This window comes from Perognathus longimembris, chromosome 4 (assembly GCF_023159225.1).
Source record: "Perognathus longimembris pacificus isolate PPM17 chromosome 4, ASM2315922v1, whole genome shotgun sequence".
NCBI classification, from domain to species: Eukaryota; Metazoa; Chordata; class Mammalia; order Rodentia; family Heteromyidae; genus Perognathus; species Perognathus longimembris.
The window spans coordinates 27,877,702-27,890,414 of NC_063164.1; the positions used below are offsets into that span (position 1 = coordinate 27,877,702).

Here is a 12,713-nt window from a genome sequence, read left to right on the forward strand (position 1 = left end):
CAATTAACCACCAGAAAACTGGAAGTGGCACTGGCTCAAAGTGGTAGAGAGATAACCTTGAGCAAAAGAGCTCAGGGACAGAGCCCAAGCCCTGAGTTCAAGCCCCATGACCAACAAAAAAGCAAAAGTGTTCAATGACCCTTCTCACAAAAATATCTGCTACCCCCCCCCCCCCGCCCACTTAAGGGAGGAAATAACAGCAGGAAATTTTATTAAGGACATGCTATTTTACTTACATAATTTTGAGGTTAAAGTACCAAAAACACACATTTAAGTTTTTAACAGTGTGACAATATTGTGTATATAGTCAAACATGAAAAAGTGGGAAACAACAATGGCTCATGCCTGTAATCCTAGCTACTCAGGAAACTGAGATCTGAGAATCACAGTTCAAACCCAGCCAGGATTTATGAGACATTTTTCTTTAACAAACTATCTAAAAGATGAAAGTATACCTGTGGCTCAAGTTGATCACAAAAAGCTCAGGGACAGAGCCTGGGCCAAGTTCAAGCCCCAGGACAGAAACACATACACATATCCACACATACACACATACATACACACACACACACACACACACACCAGTTGGAAACAGAATATTCCTTACATGTTCTTAAGTTTGGGTCTATGAGTATGAATACATTATTATCCATTAAATAAAGATATAACAAGAATAGGCGCAACACCTTATAATCAAGTATTTTAAAGCACAGAAATAAAAAAGGAAAGCAGTTACCTTTGTACAATAAAGCATCCAAAGTTCAAAGAGCCTCTCTCTGGATGCCATTGTGGCTTTCACTCTGGCACTTTAATTTTTCCTCAAAAAATTATGTTCAAGACCACAGCACGTTCATTTTATTTTCCAAGTTTCTCAGCCATTACAGAAAAGCTCAAAGCAGTAGGGAAAACAAAAATTAGTGAAACAAGTGGACCGTCTCTGGCCAATAAAAGGGAGTTCTAGCAGTCACTCCAACACATATATAGATATCTCTTCATCAGTGGCTGATAGGAAATAAATCTGTGAAAAAGAAAAAAATACCCAAAGATTTGTTCAGATAAAATGTCGCATTAGAAATATCTATCCTTATCAGAAACGAGAGAAGATTTATCTTTTTCACTTGCCATAACTCCAACAGTATAAACTTTTACACTAATTGCAGTTTATAGCTTAGGTTTCAGGAAAGCATGGGTACCAACATGATATGCAACAGCAATATGAAGTCCTGAAACTCTCTAGGACAGATCCACAAACCTCCCCCCCCCACCCTCCCACCACCCCCCCCCACACACACACTATATATATATATGCATGAAGTGAAAACAAAGGGCAAGAACTCCTTTTCCCACTCACAGATTTTCTATCAACAGAGGGGAACGGTATTTCCAAGACATACTTGAAACACATGAAGTATCTTAGAACTTTCTGGTCTGCTATTTAAAAGTGGAGGGGTACGCTGGCTGCTCGGCCGGGCAGGGCAGGGCGTGGGGGAGGGCGGAGGAATGCCCGGCTTGTTTGTTTTAGCAGTCCTGAGACTCGGAAAGGCCACCTGCCCACCTGCCCTCCCTACCGGGCCTTCCAACTCCGGAAGGGGCAGAGAGCACGCAGAGAACGTCCCAGAAAAACCCGCGTTAGCCAGTGTGTGTGGGGGGGACCTTTACCTTCCCCCCGCCTCCCCGCATCCCAAGACAACCAACGCCAAGGCAAACTTTTCAGGGTGCCAGAAGCTGAGGAGAAAACTTTAGACGCGGGGCGGGGCGAGGTGGAGGAGCCGCCCGCGGCCGGGCTCGCCCCGGGACTGCCTCGCCCCCTCCCTGCCACCCCTCACTCCGTAGCCCCTCGGCCCCCCCCAATCACCCGGGCCCTTCCGCTCCGGGGACCCTCCCGCTCCCGGCCACGCGGCTTCCTCGGCCCGGCCCCCCGCTTCCCCTCACCGAGCTCACACAGGGGCCCGCAGCCACCGCCGCCGCCCAGCCGGGCCCACACGCTGCCCTCGCCCCTTCCCGAGGCAGAGCCCCGTGTCACCTCACAGCCCGCCGGGCGGGGCACGGGGGCGGGGCGGCTGCGGCACCAGGAGGGGCGCGAGAGTGGGAGGAGCCAGAGGCGGGGCGGCCCCTCGGCTAATCATTCCGGCCGCTGAGGATTTACCTCGGCCTCCGGCAGCGTTTCTTCAGTAGTCCAGCTTGTCGGGCAGGGGCGGGGTGAGAAGAAGCTCCGCCCCCAAATACCTGCGCAGCCGCAGTCAGCAGAGCTCGCCTGCAAGACCTCCGCGGGGCTGGGCTCCTGCACCGGGATTCTCCGGGCTGAACGTGACGACTGACGTGCTGACGTAGGTATCCCGCCCCGCCCCTGCTAAGTGGGGCGAATGGTGTTACCGGCTGATTACGTCATTTCCGCCAATCAGCTGAGCGTAGGGAGTCCTGCGGTCCTGACTGGAGGATGTTTCCTTCAGAGTACTTTGTAGTAGTCGGGTTGGTTCTGGAGCTTGCAGTAATATAAAAAGACAACACCCCCAAAGGAAAGTCCTTTGCCTCGTTGTGTCTGTGCCTCGTACTTTCCAATCGCCCAGCTTCAAGTTTATCATTGAGCTTTCCGGATAAGAACAGGCCTTGGTCCGCTGCATTCACTAGCTTCACAGGAGTTGCAGAGGGGTTTGCTGTCTTTAACCGCACCTTTTAAGAGGGCACCTTTTAAACCTACATGCGTTTGAAATTTTGTATTGTGAAAGATTTCAAGCATTTACAAAAGTAAACTAGAAGTATCTCAGGAGTAGAGTTCATGCTTAGCGTGCATGATGTCCTGGGTTCGATCCCCACTGAGCATAACACACACACACATGCACACACGCACGAGGCACACACAAGTATACTAGTAAAATGAATCCCCATATACCATAACTCAGCCAAAAAAAAGATGATTAACTATAATACCATTGTTTCAACTATTGAGTCTGCAAACTTGTCATAAAGAGTCAGATAGTAGATATTTAGGATACTGTTTGCAAATCGACTGACAAAAATTGAAATAAATTTGTGGGGCTGGGAATGTGGCCTAGTGGTAGACTGCTTGAGTCGTATACATGAAGCCCTGGGTTCAATTCCTCAACACCACATATATAGAAAAGGCCAGAAGTGACGCTGTAGCTCAAGTGGTAGAGCTCAAGTGGTGAGCAAAAAGAAGCCAGGGACAGTGCTCAGGTCCTGAGTTCAAGTCCCAGGACTGGCAAAAATAAATAAAATTAACTTGTGACAAAAATATTTTAACCAGGCAAAACCCAAGTGTTTGAAGTTTTACTAGGGCATAGCCAAGCCCATTCCTTTACTATTCTCAATAGTTGCTTTCACTCCACCAAATGTCCGAGTTGAAAGTTGTTGCTTGCAATTTATGCCTTAGGGTTTAGATATTGGAGATTACATTTTACATTAAGCATATCTCCTTTGTCATCTAGCAGTCAAGTGAAACTTATTAAAGCTGCAAGGGAAGGGGCTGGAGTACATAGTTCAATGGTGCTACTTAGTGTTCATGAGAACCTGGGGCAAATCTCCATAGCACTGAAAAGAAAGGGCTGTTCTTTCCATTAAATCCCCCCATTTTAGTAATTCATATTCCATTTCTCCAGATGCTCACATTAACCCAGGATGTGAACTTTCCATATTTCTCATATACTTGAAAGCCAATCTAAATATACTGGGATGTAATCAGTTCTCCATACTCCCCCCCCACCCCCTGTACTTTAAATCTTTCTTGAGTTATTGGAATAGTCTTTCCACTTTTCTCTCTGCCTCTATCTAAACATCCGATTGCATGGCTTGTTGTCAATATAGCAATGAGAGTTTTTAAGACAGAAATAAAATGTCACTTCTCTGCTACAAATGCTCCAATGACTTATCATCTCATTTGAAAAGGCCTGCAGGGACCTACTGGGTTTTCCTCCTACAATTGCCTCTCAGCGTTTTCCATCTATTCCTGTATTCCCTTACCTTTCTTGCTTCTCTTCATGTGCACAAAGCACACTCCAGCTTTCTTCCCTGTCAGCAATGCTCTTTTACCCAGATGTCTGTGAACTCTTGAAGCTGTGCTTGTTACCTTGTTCCTGAAGTGTTCTCAAAGTCTCTTCATGAAATAGTATGCTCACTTTCTCTTTACTCTATTTTTCACTGTAGCACTTATTGGCTGATATATAATTTGTCCATTGTGTATGTTCCCTCATAGTAAAATGAAACCACCACTTTGTTCACTGCTGTAATTTTAGGTCCTTGAACAATGCCTTATGCACAATAGGAGTTCAATAAAGATTTGTAGACTATATGAATGAAATTATCTGTTTCACTTTAAGTTTTTATATCCTTTCATCTCCAGTTTTCCCATAGATTGATATGCTACAGGGTGTTGCTCTTTATAAAACTATAAAACATAAATTTATCAATGTTTAAATTACGGCATAAAGTAATAATTACTAGTTTGTTACCTTTAAACAAAGGTAATATATGAACACATTACTTCTTGATTTTCTTGATTGTTTTTTTCAGCAGCGGGATTTGAACTCAGGGCCTCCCACTCAGCCAAGCATGCTACCACTTGAACCATACCCCGTAGAACTGGTTTTCTGACTTTTAAATGCATGCTTATCACTTAGAAAATCTTAAAATGTGGTTTAGGAGGCCTGGGATTTAGTATATCAAGGGCCTACTAAGCTCCCAAATGATGCCAGTGCTGCCAATTCATAGCCCACACTTCGATTATAATAGAAATTGCATTGCATGTGTGTGTGTGTGTGTGTGTGTGTGTGTGCACATGCCAATCCTGGGATTTGAAGGCAGGCCCTGAGCACTGTCTCTGAGCTTTTATCTATCTATCTATCTATCTATCTATCTATCTATCTATCTATTTATTTATTGTCAAAGTGATGTACAGAGGGGGTCATAGTTTCACGCAAAAGCCAGTGAGTACATTTCTGATCAAACTTGTTACCTCTTCCCTCATTTTTCTTTCACTCTCCCTCCTCCCCATTTCCCTCCCCTGCTGTCTCTGAGCTTTTTAGCTCAAGGCTAGTACCTGAGCCACAGCTCCACTTCTGGCTTTCTGGTAGTTAATTGAAGATAAAAGTCTCACCGACTTCATTGCCCTACATAGCAGATAGTCCTTGATAGTCCAATGGTGATCCTCAGATCTCAACTCCTGAGAGCTAGGACTGCAAGCTTCAGCACCCACAAGCACCCAGCTGCATTAAGCTTTGTTTTAGAGATGGTACTACTGATAGATTTTCATTGTCTACCTATTCTCATATTCATTCACACAGTGAAAAAACATAGTCTGTGGTTATGACACCAAATCAATTGCAACATAAAGTAGGCCTTGAGTTATTGTAATTAGAACTAAGAGACAACTACATCATGTCAGCAAAAGAGCTGGTATCTACATCATTGGAGCAGGCCTTGGCTTCGCCATTAGAAGAGGAGAAAAGGAGGACAGTTTTCATATTGTCTCTAGAGATTCTACTAGTGTCGATCCCAGGTCCTTCTTCAGTTTTGTTTGTGAATAGAGTATAAGTTGCTAAGGCTGGCTTTGAACTCTTAATTCTCCAGCCTCAGCCTCCCAAATGCTGGGATTACAGAGTTGCACCACCATGCCCAGCTCTGACTCTTTTTGAGTCTGGTAAATTCTGCCTCACTTAAGTAGCATATAGGTGTCAGCAAGAAGCCAATAGTCTTCCTCAGCTAAGGTTTCTGATTAGTTCCAAAAATAGACATAAGTTTTAGTTTCACAAATTGAACCTTTAACAACACTTGGATTTCTCTCCATCAGTGACACTACAGCTACTTTTCTTCTGTTATACTCCAGGGTACATGCATTTACTACCCCAAGGATACATTTTTGTAATAAGACCGTGACTTAGCAGCTTCTAAAATAGTTTGGGCTGTTATATATTAAAAGCATCCTGGTTTTTATGGGGGGGGGGAAAGGTTCACATTCACCTATATGGCTCCTCCTGAGTGCATTGGATGCTCTTGTGTTCAAATAGCTTCTCAGATAAAAGAGGGTTAGAAAGTTCAATTTACCTCACCAAGTTTCAATTTACATCATCACACAAAACCGTAGCATCCCACTAAATTAATTAACAACAGGATACACGTCTGTCAAGGCAATAGGACTATTCCTATTACTTTCTTCTTTTTCTCCCACACAAAATATTTAAGGAGGGCTGAGGTGTCACTCAATGGTCAAACACTTGCCCTGTATGAAGCCCTGACATCTGGCTCTAGCTCCGGTATAGATGAATTATGCTGTTAGGGTTATGTTTCATCATGATGCAGAACAAATAAATTACATTTACCAAATATGTAGTGCCATCTGTAGTATCATGGTTGCCTGCATGCAACCATTTTCACTCTGCCTCACCAAATGAAGAAGATACTCAAATCCTCTAGGTAGAACAGTTTTTATAGGCAGAGATGGAGGCACATGACTAGATTTTATTCTTCAAGCTACACTTTCCTAACTCCTATCTTTGTTCTCTGAGGTTCTTGGAGGATAAATTGGTGTCATCAATGTGAGAAAGAGTCTCAGTTATTATTGCTTCAAATATTTCTTCTTTTCTTTTTTCTCCTTTTAGAACTTCCATTACACGGATCTACGATTTTTATAGTTAGTTCATTTTTCTTGGATGTTCTTTTTCTCTTTGTTTGTAAATTTCGATGCCATATTCTCAAATTGGGAATTTTTTTTCCTCAGCCTCTAAAGTGTACTAATGAGTCCATCTTCCCTTAGTCTACTAATGAGCACTCTTCATTTCTGTTACAGTGTTTTTCATCTAGCATTCCTTTGTGAGCCTTAGAATTTCCATTCCTCTGTTCACACATTGCCTAGGCTTTTGCATGCTGTGTATGTTATCTCTTAAAACCCTGAGTATAATCACAGTTGTTGTTGTTGTTGTTTAAATCATTTCTGTAATCCCATCTACTCAGGAGAAAAAAGTTAGCAAGACCTTTTCTCACCAGTCAAGCTCCATGCAGTGGTGCGTGCTTTTGAGACCAGCTACACAAAAGGATGAGGGAGGAGGATTGCAGTCCCAGGATACTCCAGGCAAAAAGAGACTGTATCTAGAAACTAACCTAAAGTAAAAATGGCCGGAGGTGTGGCTCAAGTATTAGAATACCTGCCTAACAAGCACAAACCTCAAGACCACAAAAAAAATAATGGTAATTCTTTCATCCCTTTCATATAAGTCTGCTCTAGATCCCAGCCCCATCACTTAAAATTGTGTTTTTTGCCTTCTAGTGTTGTTTCTGGTTTTATTCTTGACATGATGGACGAGTAAATGCAACTTCAAGACATAGATATTTAGCGGTGTGCTGGTAATGTGTCAAGGAATAGAAAAGCTTGCTATAGTTTTGTCATTGGTCATTGGATTTTAGTCATTTTTTTTTTTGCCTGTCAAGGGGCTTGAACTCAGGTCCTGGAAGCTGTCCGCTGGGCTCTTTTGCTCAAGGCTAGCACCTGCCACTTTGAACCACAGCTCCACTTCCAGTTCTCTGGTAGGTAATTGGAGGTAAGAGTCTTATAAGGACTTTTCTGCCCAGGCTGCCTTTGAACCATGATCTCAGCCTTCTGAGTAGCTAGGATTACAGGTGTGAGCCACCAGTGCCTGGCATATCTTAGTCTTTTAGTGAATCTGTGCCTCTGATCTGTGAATTCACAAGTATCTCTGTTTTTTTTTTCCCACTTTGGGTGAGGAAGAATGATTAGCACAGACTAGAGTTAGCTTTTCCCTTCTCTTACATGGCTAGAGCTGAATAGTATTGGGCATTTCACTTCTCTCAGATTGTTTTTGTTCAGATAAAATGGTTCTACAGTCACCTTGTAGCCACCTTTCAGTTACCTTGGAATCTAGGAAGGACAGGATTGTTCCATAACATCTTTATAAGAGTGAGAGCTTGAGACTACTCCCCAAGGAAAGGGTAGGCAAAGGCTCATAGAATATGGCTTTCCCTAACAAACTCTTATGATGATGTTACTATAAAGATGAAGGTGCCCCCTGGAGAAAGTAATCATCTCACAGAAACCAGATTTCTCCCCTCAAGTGATAACAGCGTTAATAACTTCTCCAGAAGACATAAAGGAGCCAGAACTGAAAAACAATATTAATGAGACCATATTATGCCTGGGATTATTTAATTATGTGCACCTCTCACCCTTGCCAAATGCTGCTTCTGTTTAAACCCAAAGTTCATGTTTGTAGCCCAAAGATAGCCAAACTGCTTACTTTGCCTCTTCCTGTGGTTGCTGGTGCCATATAATAAATTTCTTTCCTCTACCCATCACACTTCTTTTATCTCTATTTGGAATAGTGGAGAGACTAACTGGACCTAACATATAGAACCCCTGAAGTTGGGCCTGTGTGTCCTAGAACTCCAATTACAGTTTAAGTTCTTGTGAAGTGTTTCTTTTGAGGGCTGGCATTGTAAAAAGAATAGAATAGCCTTGTCTATTCAACTCTTTAGTTGTTCTTGGGTTAGTCTTCCAAGCTCCTAGATATTGGATGTACTGTCTATTTCTCTTTTAGTAGATACCATACTGTCAGACATGCTCATGAAAGCACTCATTATGATTATACTGGTTGTAATTTAATGTTTCCATTTTTAGTATTTTCTAAAAGGCTGGTGCCTGAATCTAAGCCTCTAGACCAGCATAGTCTAGTAGCGATTTCTGCAATGACAGAATTGTTCTACATCTATGTTGTTCAATTTCATGGGGGCTAGCCATATTGAACAATTGAAATATGGCTTGTTCAACTAAGAAATGGTTCATTTTAATTTATTTTATTAGCAAAATGTGGCTAATGGCTACTGTATTGGACAGTGGTATCCCAGAAATAATTTGTATAGTTAGAAACATAGGGTATAGAAAAGATAAGTTAAATGGCTATTTAAAATTGGAAGTTCAGAGGGATTGATTACCTTGTTGTACAGCATGTCAATTCAAATGTAGTAGATAGAACTAGAATTAGAATCCAGAAATCCATAAAGTATGCTATCTTTTCAGTGTTTAATGTGATAAGTTTAGAGCAGGGTTTCTCAGATCTAACATTTATCCAGTTCTGGACTGGATAAATCTTTGTTGCAGGAAACCAACCTGACCCCTGTAGGATGCAGAGGCTGCATTTGTAGCCTCTATCCAGTAAACACTAGTAGCATCTTGAAAGTTATGATAAACAAAAATGTCTCCAGACATGGCCAAATGTCTGTGCCGGTGGGTGTTGCAAATTATCTCCAATGGACAACTCGTTATCTAGAGTTTCTGTTCCTAGGATACTGTAATCATACGAAATGTTTTCAGGCCTCCCATGATAGGCACGGTAGATTCAACTTACAGGATGGTAAAATAGCTTCAATAATGTGATCTAGTTCTACAAGAACAAATTAACTAACACTAGACTGTCTATTGGTGGCCATCAATAGAATGAAGACTAAAAATCAAGTGTATCTAATAACTCTTTGTGGAACACACTATGTACATAGTACTATGTGCTTTACAGCTTTCTTATCTAGTTCTTAAACTAACACTGCAAGATAGAAGTCTCCATATCATATAGATGAAAACAACTGGTTCAGAAAACAGCTAACTTGTAAAAGAGAAAAACAAAAATCATACCACCTAGCCATATTGAACATTAATGGCACCTGCTTTCTTCACAAATACTTACTCTAACAACATCTTTAGCACTCAGGACTAAGAAGCAAATAAAATAAAGAAATGAGATCAATAAGTAAAAGCATTACTGAGAGATACCATCACGCAATAACTATAGCCAAGGATGGTTTCTTTGGAGAATACACTGGAAATAGATCTGGAAGGAAAATTAGAATTCTGATATTCAGAAAGGATAAGCTGAAAAAAGAGAATGCATTAGGGCTGGGGATATAGCCTAGTGGCAAGAGTGCCTGCCTCGGATACACGAGGCCCTAGGTTCGATTCCCCAGCACCACATATACAGAAAATGGCCAGAAGCGGCGCTGTGGCTCAAGTGGCGGAGTGCTAGCCTTGAGCGGGAAGAAGCCAGGGACAGTGCTCAGGCCCAGAGTCCAAGGCCCAGGACTGGCCAAAAAAAAAAAAAAAAGAGAGAATGCATTAAGAGCTTGGCTGCTGAGGAAATTATCTTCTGAATTTTGAGAAGAGTACAACTTGTTTAACCTGCCTACCTGAGGTAGGAGCAGCAGAGATAAACATGGGAGAATATAAGCTGCAACCAGCATGCAGTGGGTTTCTTAATGATTTAGATTTCATTCTGTATAAACTTAGACTTGTTAAGTAGGGGTGTAACAGGTCAAAATATGTGATATCTTGCCCAAAACAACACACACACACACACACACACACACACACACACACACATACACACACACTTCCCTCCCCCCATACATAAGTTGAAGCATAAAAGTAAACCACTTCACTTTCATCTATAATGAACTCCACATGGTGGCTGAGAAGTTAATTGTAATTTAAGACTTTTACATTCCACAATGGAGGAAAATTCTTTAATCAAGAAGAAAAAGGAAATTATAGGAGTTTCATTGTTGTTGTTGTTTAAAAATAGCATTTTTCTTTTTAAATTCTGTCCTTTCACAAAACTGTGAAGAAAATGTTGTGCTTGTAAGACAAGTCTTATTCTAAGAAAGAAGCATTCTTAAAGATCAGCTGCTCTGTTTCAAATTCAAATGGCTACTTGAGAGCTCTTTACCTACTAGGTATCAAGGAATGTTTCAACAGTAATACAGTAAGTCTGTGTTATTCATGCTTTATGACACACACTTTTGAATGTGTGGTTAAAAAAATATTCCATGCTCACTGTACCACTCAGTTGATACAAAGAAGCTCTCCCTCAGACCCACAGACTACTAGTTGTGTTTAGACTTTATGCATCCTGAGCATTTGTGGGTTTTCTTTTTAACTATGGTCTCCTTGAAAACAAGGATCTACCTTGTAATACTGTATTAAGAAGGAAAGAATCTCTATTGCTGTGTATTTTGTATTATCATACTTCTCAATTCATTTTCCTTATATTTTCTGCAGTAAGCTCATGCCTACAATTCTAGCAACTCAGGAGGCTAAGATCTGTAGATTGAGGTTCAAAGCCAGCCTGAGAAGCAAAGTCTGTGAGATTCTTATCTTTAATATACCTGCAAAAAGCCGGAACTGCAAGTGTGGCTCAAATGGTAGAGTACTAGCTTTGAGGGGGAAAAATGCTTAGAGACCATGCTCAGTCCACTGAGTTCAAGTCCCAGGTCTCTCTCTCTCTCTCTCTCTCTCTCTCTCTCTCTCTCTCTCTCTCTCTCTCTCTCTCTCTCTCTCTCTCTCTCTCTCTCTCTCTCACACACACACACACACACACACACACACACAAAACCAAGGTGTTTCTCAAAGTAAATCTATTAGCATGCTTAAGAACTATATCTGACACGGTGTTATCAGTTTTTTAGAAGATGACTTGTTTTGATGACTTATTCATTTGATTTGTTCCTTTTATTTTTCCTATTGGAGCAATGAAGTGGATTAATAATGATTACTTTAGTTGTATTAAAATGATGAGATCTAGAATTTGGGGATAAATGATTATAGCTATGACTCATAGGGTTTCACTTTTCCATACAGCAAAAGTTTAATAGTAATAAAATTCAGGGGCTGTGAATATGGCAAGAGTGCTTGCTTGCCTCACATACATGAAGCCCTGGGTTCAATTCCTCAGCACCACATATGTAGAAAAGGCCAGAAGTGGTGCTGTGGCTCAAGTTGGCAGAGTGCTAGCCTAGAGCAAAAAGAAGCCAGGGACAGTGCTCAGGCCCCGAGTTCAAGGTCCAGGACTGGCAAACAATATAAGTAAAAAAATAAATAAATAAATAAACTTCATAGGAGAAAATAGTCTCATAATTAGTTACTGCTGACAATTTGACACATATTAAGCTTTAATAATAACTAAAGTAAATTTTTTTCTGGCTTCATATTTCTCATTTTATTGCTGTATATTAAATTGTATATAATAAGGAGCTTCATTATATCATCAAGTAGAAAATTCTTTACAATTGTTTAAAGTATTCTTGAAATAAACTACATATATATTCACTTTTTCATACTCTATTACAATAGACTTCTTGCAGGGATGGAAGGGAAAGATCTTTGTTTATTAAGCATTCCATTTCCATGTTTAATTTCTGTCAAAACTGTAGGAATTTACTGAATATAAAACCAGAGGATGGGCTTAAGAGAAAATTAGAAATAATCAAATGCACAGCTAAAGGTTATAACTAAATGAAAGTCAGAATCCTTTTAATTGTTTTTTCTTTTTATGTTTTCTAAACTGGAAATAGGTACAGCTCTAGCTTTCTGTGTTTTCTAGTCATAGTTAGAAGTCAATGGAAACATAACCTAGTATATTTAAAAATTTAAATTGACCTCAGTGTTTCCATGGAAATGAAAAGATCTCATGAATAAAAAATTACTATCATGAAACTGATATAGAAGTCTGTTGCTTTAAAAGCCACACATTGTCTTACATCTAGTAGAAATAAATGTTTGTGGCTTTTTTGTTTTTCCATGTATTTATCTTTTAAAAAAAGTATTGTTATTGTAGAGTTGATCAAGTAATGAGTAATGAGTACAATTCTTTTCGAACCATGACTCCCTTCCGGCTCTATTTTATCTTTTAGTTAAATTTTTCTTG

The 12,713-nt window shown here is 40.6% G+C and overlaps 2 protein-coding genes across 6 annotated transcripts in view; both read right to left on the bottom strand.

The window, feature by feature from the left end:
- The window catches only part of Nbeal1 (neurobeachin like 1), a 151,281-nt gene extending 149,094 nt beyond the window's left edge, over nt 1–2,187 (bottom strand). For 4 of the 5 annotated variants that reach the window (XM_048344930.1, XM_048344927.1, XM_048344929.1 and 1 more), the window contains exons 1-2: nt 1,933–2,104; nt 737–1,018 (exon numbers count right to left, since the gene is read on the bottom strand). In XM_048344930.1, the coding sequence (XP_048200887.1) occupies nt 737–787 (51 nt within the window). In that variant the 5' untranslated portion in view covers nt 788–1,018; nt 1,933–2,104. Of the gene's footprint in view, nt 1–736; nt 1,019–1,932; nt 2,105–2,146 lie in introns of those variants that run through there. The other variant, XM_048344926.1, reaches the window with a different exon arrangement.
- Carf (calcium responsive transcription factor) overlaps nt 1–12,713 on the bottom strand; it is a 75,214-nt gene that overhangs the window by 4,519 nt on the left and 57,982 nt on the right. The window lies entirely within an intron of this gene.